The sequence below is a fragment of the Xenopus laevis genome, chromosome 1S (assembly GCF_017654675.1).
Source record: "Xenopus laevis strain J_2021 chromosome 1S, Xenopus_laevis_v10.1, whole genome shotgun sequence".
Classification (NCBI taxonomy): domain Eukaryota; kingdom Metazoa; phylum Chordata; class Amphibia; order Anura; family Pipidae; genus Xenopus; species Xenopus laevis.
This window is the reverse complement of record NC_054372.1, coordinates 218,048-235,238: the sequence shown is the minus strand read 5'-3', so window position 1 is coordinate 235,238 and position 17,191 is coordinate 218,048. Positions and strand designations below refer to the sequence as shown.

At 40.7% G+C, this 17,191-nt stretch overlaps 1 protein-coding gene across 1 annotated transcript; it reads left to right on the top strand.

Moving 5' to 3' along the window:
* The first annotated feature begins 678 nt into the window (after positions 1–678).
* Positions 679–17,070, top strand: LOC108706464 (T-cell leukemia homeobox protein 3). Its single transcript, XM_018242925.2, has 3 exons — positions 679–3,710; positions 13,564–13,801; positions 16,236–17,070. The coding sequence occupies exons 1-3, from the start codon at positions 3,344–3,346 to the stop codon at positions 16,423–16,425; spliced, it is 795 nt and encodes a 264-aa protein (XP_018098414.1). The 5' UTR covers positions 679–3,343; the 3' UTR covers positions 16,426–17,070.
* The last annotated feature ends 121 nt before the right edge of the window (positions 17,071–17,191 follow it).

Sequence of the window (17,191 nt, the reverse complement as noted above, 5' to 3'; positions counted from 1 at the left end):
AACATTACTGTATATACAGCAGTCTGTACCTCTCTATAACAACATTACTGTATATACAGCAGTCTGTACCTCTCTATAACAACATTACTGTATATACAGCAGTCTGTACCTCTCTATAACAACATTACTGTATATACAGCAGTCTGTACCTCTCTATAACAACATTACTGTATATACAGCAGTCTGTACCTCTCTATAACAACATTACTGTATATACAGCAGTCTGTACCTCTCTATAACAACATTACTGTATATACAGCAGTCTGTACCTCTCTATAACAACATTACTGTATATACAGCAGTCTGTACCTCTCTATAACAACATTACTGTATATACAGCAGTCTGTACCTCTCTATAACAACATTACTGTATATACAGCAGTCGGTACCTCTCTATAACAACATTACTGTATATACAGCAGTCTGTACCTCTCTATAGCGACTGTTTATGCAGCGTCTGCATATAAGGGACTCCCTTCTGTGCAGCCAGTAATCTTTATGTATTTAGCAACTGGTTGCGCTGGCAGTGCTGGGGTTAATGAGCCCTTTCCCATATCTGTTGGGACCCCCAGGCAGCCAATCAGGGGCCGGTTCCTGGGCTGGGATGAAGTCATATAACTGTACATGTGAGGGGCTGCCCCCTCCCCTCAGAAGCTTCACTGGAGCAGCACTGGCACATTTTGTCTGGGGGTCCTGCAAAGAGACACACACAGGGGGCACTGCCAAGTGGAATATCTATATGAGAAGCATTGGGTGCTGCCAATCAGATCGCTACCATCTGCACCCCTTTAGGAAGAGGCACGCACTGGGTTTTACCAACTGGATCACTACTATCTACACCCTCTGAGCGAGAGAGACATGCACAGGGTGCTGCCAACTGGATCGCTACTATTTCCACTGTCTTTGGGAGAAACACTCATAGGGTGCTGCCAACTGGATCGCTACTATTTCCACTGTCTTTGGGAGAGACACTCATAGGGTGCTGCCAACTGGATCACTACTATTTCCACTGTCTTTGGGAGAAACACTCATAGGGTGCTGCCAACTGGATCACTACTATTTCCACTGTCTTTGGGAGAAACACTCATAGGGTGCTGCCAACTGGATCACTACTATTTCCACTGTCTTTGGGAGAGACACTCATAGGGTGCTGCCAACTGGATCGCTACCATGTTCACTCTTTTTGGATGAGGTGCACAAAGGGTGCTGCCAACTGGATCTTTACAATTTACACCTTCTGTGAGAGACTTACAGAAGGTTCTAATAACACAAAGGTATTCCAAGCTTACTCCATAGTGTCCCATCTGCAGGGAGTGCAGTGGCACCTTTATCTCATGTGGCATGGGCATACAGAATACTATTCTAACTGAAGCCTTGCTTGCTCTGCTAGCTGCACCCTGATCTGGGCAGGCATAGAAAGGGTACAAGCATTAAGGCCCGGGTGGAATCCAGAGATTGCTACAGACTGAGCTTTCTTCAGAAGAGACAAAGCAGGGTCATCGCTGCCTAGAAAACCACTAGTATTCGGCTTGGTTTATGAGGTGGCACAGTAGGTGTGTATGCCAATCTTGAGGCCTGCAAAGCTCACTCATAAGGGACATAGCTAAAGAATTGTTCTGCTAGGGAGGTTTAATAAAGGATACTACATTGTAAGAGTTCTTCCAGAGTGACATAGAAGGGGTACTACAGACTGAGTATTCTGATAGGGTGGCACAGAAGAGATACTGCTGGCAGTGCATTGTAATAGGGTGGCACAAGACCTCACTGGTATTAGTGTGAAACATATGGAGCAAAGTTAGGAAATGAATGTAGTGCAAGAGGATGGGGGGAGGTTCGGGGAGTTCCCGTCCTGTAAGTAACAAACATCTGCCAGTGGGTCAGGACTTTTAGGGTTCTGAGAAAACTTGCCCCTCCAGCATTCTGCATACTTTCCTGTACAAAGGGCCCTGGAAGTGTTTCCCCCACCTATGCCCCCGGGGTCTGTACCTGCAAGCTGGTACCTGAACACAAACTCTACTGCATGTTCCCCCCAGGACAGGGCTGGTAATTTGCTGTAGGATCTTCCATGAGAGGTGCCCCATCAAAGGTAATATATTGCCCACCGTTCCCCCTCTATAAAGCCATCACAGCCACATCCCAGCCATGTTATTTCCACACCATCTACATGACTCTGACTACAAAAAGGTTAGACAGTCATGTGTCTCAGTTCTATCAGTGCTCCTCTCAGTGGTATCTGTTGTATCAGTACACCTCTCAGTAGTATCAGTGGTATCAGTACTCCTCTCAGTAGTATAAGTACTCCTCCCAGTGCTATTAGTGGTATCAGTACTCGTCTCAGTGCTATTAGTTGCATCAGTACTCCTCTCAGTGGTATCAGTACTCGTCTCAGTGCTATTAGTTGTATCAGTACTCCTCTCAGTGGTATCAGTACCCCTTTCAGTGCTATTAGTGGTATCAGTACTCCTCTCAGTGGTATCAGTGCTATCAGTACTCCCTCTCAATGCTATTTGTTGTAACAGTACTCCTCTCAGTGCTATTAGTGGTATACCTAGAGTAGAATCCTAAGTGCGTGAAGACTATATTCAACTGGAGTCCCACTGGCCCCTAATTGTAGGTTCCACCACACAAGGCTCACCCTCAAAATTCCTCCCAACTCAATTCAACATTATGGCAGACATTATTAACTAAGTTCCCCCAAACCAATGGCAGTAGCACATTTACCCCTTCCAGAAATGGTACAACCGCTTTACAGCCAATAACAGCTCTACTACCCAGATTAGATATGAAATTAGCTATTGAAACCAAAGTAGATATGGTATAATCAATGCAAGCTGCAGAGAACCCATAAAGATAGGGTGTAGCTCTGGAACCAAGCCCAGAAATATACTAATGAGAGAATAAGCTCTGGAACCAAGCCTGGAAATGGTCTAATGAGTGGATTAGCTCTAGAACCAATACCAGAAATGGACTAATGAATGGATTAGCTCTAGAACCAAGACCATAAATTGACTAATGAGTGGATTAACTCTAGAAACAAGTCCAGAAATGAACTAATGTGTGGATTAGCTCTAGAACCAATAACAGAAATATACAAATGAGAGGATTAGCTCTAGAACCAAGCCTAGAAAATGTATCACAAGTCCAATAGTTTTGATACAACTGCCCAATTGATACACTGAAAAACACGTAACTTCTATGTGTAGTGTACAATATAGTTAAAATTCTACCCAGTTAGTAATATCTACAAATTACTTGTAGTCCAGCTCACCTGGGACAAATGGTCCAAAGTGCATCTAGATCCCAGCCCAGGTGCTGAACTCAGATTGGCAGGTCTCAAAACTTTATGGACAACATTAGGATGGCAGAAGATTCTCATGGTCATCATGAGCCCATCAGCTTTGGCATTGACCAGATTCTGAACAGCCCAGAGCAGGCTACTGGTTACCTATCTCTGAGAACTAACCAAGAAGATTACCAGGGAAACAGTAATGTCTACACTGGAGGCTACAGCACCATCTACACTTCCACCAGCACCTCATACCTGACCATGAGGATGGAAGTGGATCCCAGTCCGGTCGGGGTCATCAGGGTGCCAGCTCACCATCCTCTCCACCACACCCATTCACAAGGGACCCCCAGCAACCCATTGCCTGGTCTCACCTTTCCATGGATGGAGAGTCCAAAGAAGCTTGGGAAGGACAGGGTGACAGGTAAAGTATCTTTATTGTGTAGGTGGTGTACTGTATAGTGTGTGTGTAGCGTAAAGAGTACTTAAGTAATAGTATTCAGTGTTGTGCACACCTGAGTGTGTCTATTATGTGCAGGGTCACCATCATGTGGCCCCATACTAGCTGCTTAGCAGCCCCCCCCCCAGGGACCCCAGTAAAGGACAAAAACACAACTGAATTGCATGCCTGTCCATGCTCTTATCCACCCCAACAAATATGACTCCTGTCCCCCCAAAGGCAACCATGATTATGTGTAAATTTATATTTCCACCAATATTGTATGTGGATTGTAACTGCTGCAAGGAATGGATAGCACACCCGATTTTTTGTTTTTCTGTTTATTTTTGTGCCCCTGATGAAGACCCTTAAGGTCGAAACGCGTTGGGCTCATTATGATTTTGTTTTGTGTTTTTTTTTCTGTTAGATATTTTTCTTTTTTGTAATAAATTAATTTTGGCTTTTTTAAATCGCATGTGCTATCCAATCCTTGCAGCAGTTACATATTACATGGAGACCCTTATGGGGAGTCACCTATGGATTAGCACCCTGTAATTTAATTTAAAAGGGTGTGCGCCTTCTTTCTTTATTTTTGTTGTTGTATGTGGATTGTGTCTAATCACAGAAATATGTCTTTAAATCCCTCTGGGTCCAGAGCATTTTCCTGTCAGTGTTCACGTGAGGCACGGATCTCACTAAAGATGCAAAAGTGTGCATTTTTGGGCAAATATCTGTCCTGTATGAGCATTGACTGGCAGATGCTGCACCACCAGTGCTAACTGAATATGATGTGGATGACAGCAGAGTGGCAATTTCCAGCTGGCAGAGAAAATGCCACATAGGGTAGAAGTCGAAGGTATTAAATAGCTGCTGCCATCTGCTCAATAGTTGCTCAAGAGACTTCTTGGGTTAAAGGTTCTTGTACATGGGCAGATTACTTCCAGATGTGGCCTGACCACTGCACTAAGGGTACTCCTGCTTGCAGTATGCCTAACTTGCTCTCCTTTTCCTGTATCCTACAGTGCCCTTTCCGATATCCGTCAGTTGCTCTTAGATCTGCCCCTTTATTAAATCCTTCAGTTGCTTCATGATCTTCCTGTTTCCTATATCCTTCAGTTGTGCTGTAATCTGCCCGTTTCCTAAATCCTTCAGTTGTTCTATGATCTTCTTGTTTCCTCTGTCCTTCAGTTGCTCAATGATCATCTTGTTTCCTATATCCTTCAGTTGCTTCATAAACTTTGTCAGGACCAGCCGGGACTCGAACCTTGTGTTTTCTAGACTTGCGCTTACGTTGTGAGCCACTGGAGGCTCTTGGGGCTGGTCTTGAGCTGTTCATCTATGTTCCTAACTCTGCCTTTTCCCAGTCTATCTCCTCCCTGGTCTCCTCCCATCTCGTTACCCTCATGTGTTTTCCATCTCCATTTATGTCCCCTTTATAAGCCCAGCCCTGACCTTTGCTCGGGGCTTGGTCATTGCATATTCCCTGCAAGACTTGCTTCCAAGCTTCTGTGTTCCTAGATCCTATGTTCCAAGTTCCAAGTTCTTAAATTCCAGTGTTCATGTGTCCTGATCCCTACCTTCGTGGATTTCCTGGTATTGACTTTGGCCTGATCTGACTACGATTCCTGCTTGGCATTTCTTGTCACTCCTGACCTGTGTTCCTTCCAACTGCTGCGGATTCCCCGGTTCTGACCTTGGCCTGTTTCTCACTACGATTCCTGATTGCTGTTTTCCCCATCACTGCCTGTATTTTTGTTGCTGCACCTGTTCTGTAAGTTTAATCTTTATTAAACCTTGCTTTCCTATGGCTTCAAGACTGTCCTGCCATCTATGGGTTTACCTCAGGCTTCCCCCTATTACCTCCTGAATATCTCTCTGCAGTATCAGAGTGTTACAATCTATTTGTTTCATATATCCTTCAGTTGCTCTATGATCTTCCTTTTTCCTATATCCTTCAGTTGCTCCATGATCTTCTTGTTTCCTATATCCTTCAGTTGCTTCTTGAACTTCTTATTTCCTGTATCCTTTAGTTGCTCCATGATCTTATTGTTTCCTAATTCCTTCAGCTGCTCCATGATCTATTTGTTTCCCATATCCTTCAGTTGTGCCATAATCTATTTGTTTCCCATATCCTTCAGTTGCTCCATAATCCATTTGTTTCCCATATCCTTCAGTTTTTCCATGACCTTTTGGTTTCCTATATCCTTCAGTTGTTCCATGATCTTCTTGTTTCCAATATCCTTCAACTGCTCTATGATCTTCTTGTTTCCTATATCCTTCGGGTGCTCCATGATCTTCCTGCTTGCAATATCTCTCAGTTGCTCTCTAACCCACCATTTTCCTGTATCCTACAGTGCTTGATTTTCTTGTTTCCTTTATCCTTCATTTACTCCATGATCTTTTTGTTTCCTATATCCTTCAGTTGCTCTGTGATCTGCCCCTTTCCTAGATCTTTCAGTTGCTCCATGATCTTCTTGTTTCCAAATCCTTTAGTTGCTCCATGATCTTCTTGTTTCCTATATCCTTCAATTGATCCTTGATTTTCTTGTTTCCTAAATCTCCATGGTCTTCTTGTTTCCTATATCCTTCAGTTGCTCCTTGGTCTTCTTGTTTCCAATATCCTTCAACTGCTCTATGATCTTCTTGTTTCCTATATCCTTCGGGTGCTCCATGATCTTCCTGCTTGCAATATCTCTCAGTTGCTCTCTAACTCACCATTTTCCTGTATCCTAAAGTGCCCTTTCCTATATCCTTCAGTTGCTCTGTGATATGCCCCTTTCCTAGATCTTTCAGTTGCTCCATGATCTTCTTGTTTCCAAATCCTTTAGTTGCTCCATCATCTTCTTGTTTCCTATATCCTTCAATTGATCCTTGATTTTCTTGTTTCCTTTATCCTTCATTTACTCCATGATCTTTTTGTTTCCTATATCCTTCAGTTGCTTCTTGATCTTCTTGTTTCCTATATCCTTCAGTTACTCCATTATCTTCATGTTTCCTATATCCTTCAGCTGCTCAATGATCTTCTTGTTTCCCATATCCTTCAGTTGCTCCATGATCTTCTTGTTTCCTATATCCTTCAGTTGCTCCATGATAATCTTGTTTCCTATTTCCTTCAGTTGTTCCATGATCTTCTTGTTTCCTATATTCTTCAGCTGGTCAATTATCTTCTTGTTTCCTATATTCTTCAGCTGGTCAATTATCTTCTTGTTTCCTATATCCCTCAGTTGCTCCATGACGTTTTTGTTTCCTATATCATTCAGCTGCTCTATGATCATCTTGTTTCCTATATACTTCAGTTGCTCTATGATCTTCTTGTTTCCAATGTCCTTCAGTTGCTCCATAATCTTCTTGTTTCCTTTATCCTTCAGTTGCTCCATGATCTTCTTGTTTCATATTTCCTTTAGTTGCTCCATGATGTTCTAGTTTCTTATATCCTTCAGTTGCTCCACAATCTTTTTGTTTCCTATATCCTTTAGTTGCTTCAAGACAGGCATGCCCACTTTCAAATTTACACTGGCCCGCAGCCTCCATCATGAAATTAATAATAATGTGGCCCCCAGCACAGTACAATCAGGAATCGCGTAGCCGTAGCAATAATATTTGGGCACAATAGTGAAATGATCTGCCACTTTGTCTATACTGCTGCCTGTGTGCTGAAGGTGTTAGTAATAGACACATACTGACACATAGTGACACGCCACTCTCACTTACTTCTTTAGTGCTAAAGGTGCAATAGACGTAGTGACGTGCCAGTACATTAAACTAAAGAAGTATGTATTTGTTCATGATTAATTTCCAAATTTTATATCCTTCAGCTACTCCTGAAGGACACCTTCCTGTTTCCTATGTCATTCAGTTGTTACAATATTTTCCCATTCCCTATAGACTTCATTTTGTTCTTTTTTTTTCTTTTTTTTTCTTTTGAAAATGTTTTATTTGATTTTCATATTAAACAAGTAATAACATTATGACAGCAAATTTTATGCAGATGAAGAAAGACATGTATTCAATATGATGGCATAGTGAGATTGAAAACGGAATACAATTTTAAGAGACTGACAACAATAAACTGAAAATAACAAAAATTAACTAAGCCAGTGGAAGTAAACATATTGAAAGAAAGAAAAATGTCCATTCGTTGACTGGAATGTCTGAACACGTAACTTACAAATGAGGAAACCGTCCTATTTGTTTACCTGAATTAGAATTACAAGCTTCAAGATAAGGAGACCAAATCAGTTTAAAAGAGTCTATGGAATTATTCCCTTTGGTTTTGGATGATAAGGCTTCTTGCAAACTAAGCTGGTTCATAAAAGAAATAACGTCTGCTAACGAGGGGGGTTCTTTTAGTAACCAAGAATTAAATAAAGCTTTCTTGGAAGCAGCTAGGAAAAAACTGTCAAAAATGTATCTTCATGGGAAATAAAATTTGTGTTAGGAACTAAAGAACATACCATATTATCCAGATGCAAAAAAACAAAGCACGGAGACAATTTAATCTGTATCTTCAAATGATAATTCAAAAAACCAAAGATTTCCCTCCAATATAGGACAATCTTTGGACAGGACCATAGATAATGGAAAAGTGATACATTAATTTCATCACATTTAGGGCAATATGAAATAGGGCTATTAGAGGAATTTTTTGAAAACAGTTTCCCATAGCCTAGATGGGCAAGCTTAAAATGTTGTATCCTCCAATTCTCTGCTAAAATTAATTTATTATAATCCCTAATCGATTTGACCAAATCTGAGGGAGTTATTTGACAATGTAAAAATTCAGACCATTTAGAGGAAGGTTTCGATAACGGGTGTGAATCTGAACTATAATTATTCCAAAATTTTTTAGAAAGAGAGCTAATAGAGATCAAACCAGGGAATTCCAAAAACTCTGCCAAATCGTCTGCAAGCTTGTGCTCAGCTAAAACCAGGTTGTTATTATTATGTAGCAGAGAAAGACCACATTGACACGCTAAATAATAGTATCTGTCAGAATCCTGAAGCTTGTATTGTTCTTTGAGATTTGACCAGGGCATTAAGGTTTTCTTAAGCGGATCAAATATATCTTTTACCAGAACCAGTGACTTTCTCTTAATTGAAAATATAAAAGTATCCGACTTTTGATAATCTGAAGGTTTGAGTAAGAGTTTGGCTGGCATGTAAGGGGTTACTGTATAGCTATAACCATGACGAGAGAATAAATGTTTCCACACAAATAAAGAGTCGCGATAGATAGGATTCCTCTTAAAATCATAAGGAACATTGCTCCATTTACCATGCAAAACAGATAATATATCAAAAAAGGGTTCTTGAAAGATTTCAATATCGGGGTTTGTAAATTTGTTGCCTTGAGAGATCCACTCAATAAGACATCTGGTGAGGGCTGATAAATTAAATGCTCTGAAATCAGGAAGGTTTAATCCTCCAATCTTAACTGGAGCTCTTAATTTATAGAGGGCAATTTTTGCCTTTTTACCATTCCAAATAAACTTAGTTAAAGCCGAGTCAAGTTTCTTAATATCGCAATGCTTTATAAGCAAGGGGAGATTAATCAATGGATATATTAGCTTGGGAAATATCAAGGATTTAAAAAAAGACGTGCGTCTTTTAATATTAAGGGGAGAATTGGCCCATTTTTCACACATGGAAAAGACCTTTTGACAGGCTGGGGTAATATTCAAAGAATATAAATTATTGAGATCTGAAGGAATTATTAATCCTAAATATTTAATTTTATTCTTTGGGTTTTTAAGTTGGAATTTCTTAAGTAGTGAATTGGAAAACGAACCATATATATTCATTATTTCCAATTTCTCAGCATTAATTTTGTAACCAGAAAAAGACTGAAAGTCTTGAAATAAATCAAAAACAACCTTTAGTGAAGACTCAGAATTTTTTAAAATTAATAATAAATCATCAGCAAAGGCTAATTCCTTAAGATGTTTATTATTAATAGAAATTCCTTTAATTAACTTGGATTGTTCAAGGAAACGAATTAAAGGTTCTAATGCAATATTAAATAAGGGGCGACAAAGGACAGCCCTGTCTCGTCCCTTTAAATATTTCAAAAGGTGATGACCTAGCTCCCCCCAAAAGTACTTGAGTTCTGGGATTTTTGTAAAGATATTTGATGTATTGGAAGAAGGGGCCCGTGATAACGAATTTTTTAAGGCAAAAAATATAGATGTTCCCAGGTAATATTATCAAACGCTTTTTCAGCATCAATACCAAGAATAGAGCTAGGAATTTTGTGTTTTTTGGCGTAATATAAAATATGAATCAGAGCTCTAATATTTTTAACTCCTGATCTATTCTTAATAAAACCATTTTGGGCCTCGGAGATTATAGAGGGAAGAATTAAAGAAAGCCTATCAGCAAGGACCTTAGATAGTATCTTGATATCTTGGTTTAATAGGGAAATCGGTCTATAGGAGGAAGGAAGGGATGGATCTTTGTCTTTTTCTTTTGCCATTATTTACAATTGAGTTCAATCCCTTTCAACGGAGGCTGGAAATTGAGGTAAAATATATGATTTTGGTTTTGGGTAGTAGTATTCCTTGCTAATTCTCCTGGAATGGTGCAGAACTGCAATTGCTCACTCTGACTGTCATGCCAGGGTTCGTCTATACCAAAGTCTATCCCTAACCCTCAGTATTCCTCCTTGACAGGGTCCTGTTCCGGCATTAAGGCCTCTTTTGACACCTGAAATCTCAGGTTTTCCACCTGCTATGTAGGTGGAGCACCAAGAACCCAACAAATGGCAATTCCGACTCAGCAACTCCCAGACAGATGCAGAATTTTTATGTTTGGAGAGACTTTTTTGTGTTCTCAGCAACAACATTTGGCAGTACAAAACAAAAACATCTTTTGTGCTCTTTCAAGTGCGGTTCTGGGTTTTGGCTCCCTATGTAAATGGTTTCTTCAGTTCTGAGCAGTGATGCCAAGTTCTGTCCTGTCCACAGAGGGTCTCTGACATGGCGCTTGGTTCTTATGAGGAATTGCTACTTGGGGAATTCAATATTGCTGTGGTTACTGATCTCGTGGCACAATGCCATCCTGAATTGAAGAAAACGCTTTCCACTTTTTGCGTCTGACCTGTACCAGTTGGGGATCCACATGATAACATTTTCCCTATTTGAGATTGTACTTCCAGGAGTGTTGGATCTTTATCAGGGATCCCCACTGACCTCACTGTGTCATATTTTAAAGCTTTGGCTTTACAAGATTTTATTGCATTCAATTCCTTGGTTTTGGCCATAACAAAGTCCATCAAGTCCAACCCCTCCAAATGAAAACCCAGCCCCATACACACACCCCTCCCTACTGTCACATAAATGATATATACCCATATCTATACTAACTATAGAGTTTAGTATCACAATAGCCTTTGTATTATGTCTGTCCAAGAAATCATCCAAGTCCCTCTTATAGTCATTAACTGAATCATCACCCGGCAGTGCATTCCCCAACCTCACTGTCCTCTCTGTGATGAACCCCCTACTCTGTTCCTTTAAATGAAACTTCTTTTCCTCTAGTCTGAAGGGGAGGCCTCTGGTACGTGATTCTCTTTATGGGTAAAAAGGTCCCCTGCTATTTGTCTATAATGTCCTCTAATGTACTTGTAAAGTCTAATCATGTCCCCTCACAAGCGCCTTTTTTCCCCCAGAGAAAACAACCCCAACCTTGTCAGTCTCCCCTCATAATTTAACTCTTCCCTCCCTCTAACCAGTTTAGTTGCACTTAGTCTCTGCACTCTCTCCAGCTCATTTATATCCCTCTTAAGGACTGGAGTCCAAAACTGCCCCCATACTCCAGATGAGGCCTCACCAGGGACCTATAAAGAGACACAATTATGTTTCATCCCTTGAGTTAATGCCCTTTTTTATACAAGAACTTTATTTGCTTTAGTAGCCACAGAATGACACTGCCCAGAATTAGACAACTTGTTATCTACAAAGACCCCAAGATCCTTCTCATTTAAGGAAACTCCCAACACACTGCCATTTAGTGTATAACTTGCATTTATATTATTTTTGCCAAAGTGCATAACCTGCATTTATCAACATTGAACCTCATTTTCCAGTTTGCTGCCCAGTTTTCCAGTTTAGACAAATCACTGTGCAAAGTGGCAGCATCCTGCATGGAACCTATAGTTCTGCACAATTTAGTATCATCTGCACAAATAGAAACAGTACTTTCAATGGCCACCTCCAGGTCATTAATAAACAAGTTGAAAAGCAAGGGACCTAGTACAGAGCCCTGCGGTACTCCACTAACAACACTGGTCCAATTAGAAAATGTTCCATTTACCACCGGGATCCTTTTTTGAATAGAGGCACCACATTAGCAATTCGCCAGTCTCTCGGCACTATGCCACATCTCAATGAATCCTGAAAAATTAAGTAAAGAGGTTTGGCAATCACAGAGCTAAGCTCGCTAATTACCCTGGGATGAATACCATCTGGCCCTGGACCTTTGTTAATCTTAACATGTTCTAGTGTCTTTTGAATTTCCTCATGTGTGAACCATGCATCATTAGTTGTATTACTAGAATTGGGACTATTAAGAAAGAAACCTTCAATAACTGGTTCCTCATTTGTGTAGACAGATGAAAAATATGAGTTCAGAATCTTATTTTGTTTTCATCAACCAGCTGACCCCCTCTGATAGTAAGGGTCCCAGCCCTTCCTGTTTCATTTTTTTACTATTAACATATTTAAAAAATAATTTTGGATTATTTTTACTGCTTGCTGCAATATCCTTTTCTATAGCAATTTTAGCTTGCCTTATAGCTTCTTTGCATGATTTATTGGCCTCCTTGTACCTTATAAATGATTCGGCTGTACCAGATAACTTGAAAGCCTTAAAAGCAGGTCTTTTCTTACCCACCTCAACACCAACGCTTCTATTGAACCAAAAAGGTTTTGCTTTGCAATGACGTTCCTTGCTTACAAGTGGAATATACTGACAAGTAGATTTATTAAGCAGCATTTTAAAGACTTCCCATTTTTGTTCTGTGTTTAACCCTGTGAAAAGCATTTCCCACTTAATATGGGAGAGAAGATGCTGTAAAGTGCAAACGTTGAAGCCATTTTCAGAGCATTATTGGGAAAAGGGTAAGTTTAGGAAAGCTTTGTGGTTGGGGGGTCATTTGGGGAAGAAAGTCTTATTTCCCCATGTTAATGTATTGGTGTAGGGACCAAGGAGAAGAGGAGCTGAAACAGTTACAGAGCACAGAGGTAACAGGGCAGCCAGGTAGGTAATGGGCAGGTAGACAAACCCAGTAAACAAAGAGCAGAAGGTATAAGCAAAGTCACCTGGTTTTAGACAGTACCAGGCGTAAGTCTACAGAAAGTTATACAAGGGAATAGGCAGGTATAGGGGTTATTGCTGCACTTGGCTGGGGCTTTTACAGGCCAGAGGAAAGCATGGAAATGTACAATGTTACCAAGTGCATCAGGGAGGATAACAGATTTTTTAAAGAGAAGAAAAGGTAGAATCACTCAGAGGGACAAGTTCCTAATCAGTGGCTCCCAGTTTTTTTGAGCTCAGATCTGGTGGGTAACTGTGCCCTCTAGTGGAGGTAGTATGTCTGTAGCCAGTCACCACCTCCACCATATGACCAAGAGTATAAAAGAGAACCTTGTCTCCTCCCTGAGCTTCTGGTTTCCTTGTGCCAAGCATAACAGATGTGCCAGTGTGAGCTCATATTCCCTTTATTTCTTTATTCTTTCTCATATAAGGGGTCTTGTCTCCAGCCGTCATCTCATTGGCCCCTCTGTATCATGCTGTGGGTTCTCTTTCATACAAATGTCATTATGGTTTTATGCGTTTGCAGCTGTGTTGACCCCATTTTCTGCCACCCGTCGGATTGGGCACCCTTATCAGAATCGAACCCCACCAAAGAGGAAGAAGCCAAGGACCTCCTTCAGCCGCTTGCAAATCTGTGAGCTGGAGAAGCGATTCCATCGGCAGAAATATCTGGCGTCTGCGGAGCGAGTGTCACTTGCCAAGACTCTACGTATGAGCGACTCTCAGGTCAAGACCTGGTTCCAGAACCGCAGGACCAAATGGAGGTGAGAAACAGGTGGAACGTTCCATGGTGTGAAATCATAGAATTCTATTATTTCATATGATAATGTGTTATGGTCTGACTTTGCAAAAGTTCATCAGCAGGGTCAAAAAAGTTAGGGTTAAAAGTGAAGGTTTCAACCCATTATATTTAGGCAACAAGCTTTTCTGCTTTAAATACTCACTGTACTGTGCCCTCCCTCTAGTGCGGTACCCACCAGCCCATTTGCCCCTATTGTGTTACCCACCAGCCCGTTTGCCCCATTGTGTTACCCACCAGCCCCTGCTTCCTCCAGTGTTTTACTAACCAGCCCCTGTCTCCTCCCCCTTTGTGTTACCCACCAGCCCGTTTGCCCCCTTGTGTTGCCCATTAGCCCTTTTTTCCCCATTGTGTTACCCACCAGCCCATTTCCCCCCTTGAGTTGCCCATTAGCCCCTGTTTCCCCATTGTGTTACCCACCAGCCTGTTTGCCCCCTTGTGTTGCCCATTAGCCCCTTTTTCCCCTTTGTGTTACCCACCAGTCCGTTTGCCCCATTGTGTTAGCAACTAGCTGTACAACTGTAACTCCCACGTTGATGGGTGCTGATCCGGAATACATCAAGGGACACGGTCAATTTCTTAAAAAAGCGGCTTTATTGTAACACACAGTGGAAAGTTTAGTGCGGTGGGTAAGCTGAATGGACTGACGCGTTTCTTGCCGTAATACTCGGCACTTCCTCAGAGTCAGTGTAAGTCACATGACTCAGGGTTTAAATAACGTATTCTGTGTTCATTAAGCTTTGCAGTGCAGGTCTATATTATTATGTGCCAACAATCGAAAATACGAACTTTGGGATTTTTTTCAAGCTCTATGTATATAGTTGCAAAGCATATGTAATCCCATACAGTTGTAATACATTTTGTGCAAGACATTATTTAGATTAGAAAAGACAATATATATGAAAAAAGTGATATGTGTATAAATAAAATATGACGTGAAATATTTAAGTGCAATATGTTCCTAATATGTGCATGCATACTAAAAACAATCAACTGTTACACATTAATTCTAAATCAGATTTAACTTAATTAGTATCTTCTTGTGAGGAGTCCCATATGTTACTATTTACTATATTACTTCTATATACATCTCTTGTGTAAAACCTTAAGTCAACATCAGGAGTCAGAAACGTTTTATATATATCGGTTGTTCTCCCAATATCTTATAAATTAAATAATATCGATATTAATAATGTATATTAATTAGCTGATCAACCTCTCTATTAATTCTTTTCTTAATTGTCTCATTCTCTACTATTATATATGCTTTTTAACACTCCATATTATTAATTATATTCACTATTTATATATTTATTTATCTTATCTATAATTCATTATCTTTTATCATTATCTTGTAAATATTTATTATTAAATATATCATATATCATTATCACATCGATCCCATTGTTGCTTCCGATGTATTCAACAGTTATATTCCTATCTCATAAGTCAGGTCAATATTATGCTATGGTATATAATGTTTGATATCACATTCTCTGTTGAGACCATTAGGTTTTACTGTATCCAAAGTGAGTATCCAATTCAATTCCTTCTTGGACAGTATATTGTCTATATCACCCTTTCTCTTCCCCAGTTTGACTATTTCGATCACTTGAATAGTTATATATTGTTCATTAGCATTATGTTTCTCTATGTGTAACAGTTGATTGTTTTTAGTATGCATGCACATATTAGGAACATATTGCACTTAAATATTTCACGTCATATTTTATTTATACACATATCACTTTTTTCATTTATATTGTCTTTTCTAATCTAAATAATGTCTTGCACAAAATGTATTACAACTGTATGGGATTACATATGCTTTGCAACTATATACATAGAGCTTGAAAAAAATCCCAATGTTCGTATTTTCGATTGTTGGCACATAATAATATAGACCTGCACTGCAAAGCTTAATGAACACAGAATACGTTATTTAAACCCTGAGTCATGTGACTTACACTGACTCGGAGGAAGTGCCGAGTATTACGGCAAGAAATGCGTTAGTCCATTCATCTTACCCACCGCACTAAACTTTCCACTGTGTGTTACAATGAAGCCGCTTTTTTAAGAAATTGAACGTGTCCCTTGATGAATTCCGGATCAGCGCCCATCAACGTGGGAGTTACAGTTGTACATAGAGTAAAACCGTCACGGAGTGGCTGGTATCTCGCGAGGGCAGCGGTTGGGAAGACACGAGAAGTGGGGTGAGCTCTGATTTGGTCATTCTTTTTACTTTGTTAGCAACTAGCCCCTGTTTCCCCCAGTGTTTTACCCCCCAGCCTCTTCCCCAAGTGTATTCTTAGAATAGAAAGTGCTCCTGTAAAAGAAGGGGAGGGATATCACTACCTCTGTGTGTCACTAAATGTCAGTATGTGGTGGTGTCTTTCCAGGCGGCAGACGGCGGAGGAGCGGGAAACTGAGCATCAACAGAGCAGCCGAATGATGCTACAACTCCAACAAGAAGCCTACCAGAAGACCCTTTCACAAAGTCTGCCAAGAGATCCCTTGTGTGCTCACAACTCCTCCCTCTGCGCCCTACAAAACCTCCAGCCATGGGCCGAACAGAACCTCAGTGTATGATGGGTGCTTTCATTGACTTTTGAGTCATCCAGCTAGGGCCCTGCACTGATTTATTTCAAGGGGCCCCAATATGTGACATCAGAGCATAGGCCACACAGTGCAAGCTAGGGGACCTTCAGGAGCCTCAGAAAGGAGACAATTTGAAAACTCTGTGGACCTCTTGTAAACTTGATCAGTTGGGAGGTCCTCCATGTCTGTTGGACTGAATATCACAAGGAACTCCCTATATAGCCTGATGGCACTGACCCCATGGAGTGGGTATGGATTGCTTGTGTCATTGTGAAGGAAAGCAGGCCTCGGTTCTGTTTGTAACCTACACAAAATCTGTCATGTAATGAAATTCTTATTGCTCCCAATAAATATGTATAAAGGGTTCAATCCAGCACCACCCCACTCCATTGTAACTCACTTATACAATACAGTGTGTGTGCTAGGTGTGTGTATGTGTGTATGTGTGCAATGTGATTGCGTGTATGTAAGGGTGGTGTGTGTAAGCATGTGGGGGTGCATTGGAGATGTCCATTGTGGGTTGCAGGTGTATGTATTGACTAGTGCAGCGGGAGAAGCCAATATGCCTTTTTCCACATCCCTGTGCCAAGAGAATAATAGGAGAAAACACTCTAGAAGGGAATCCATTACCCGGAGACAGGGGAACAAGAAATCAACTGCTGCTGGTGAAGGCCCATCCACTCTGGTCACATGGTAGAACACAGCCAATAGTCAAAAGCGCACCATGTTGCACGACTTATAGATACGAGTGTGTAAG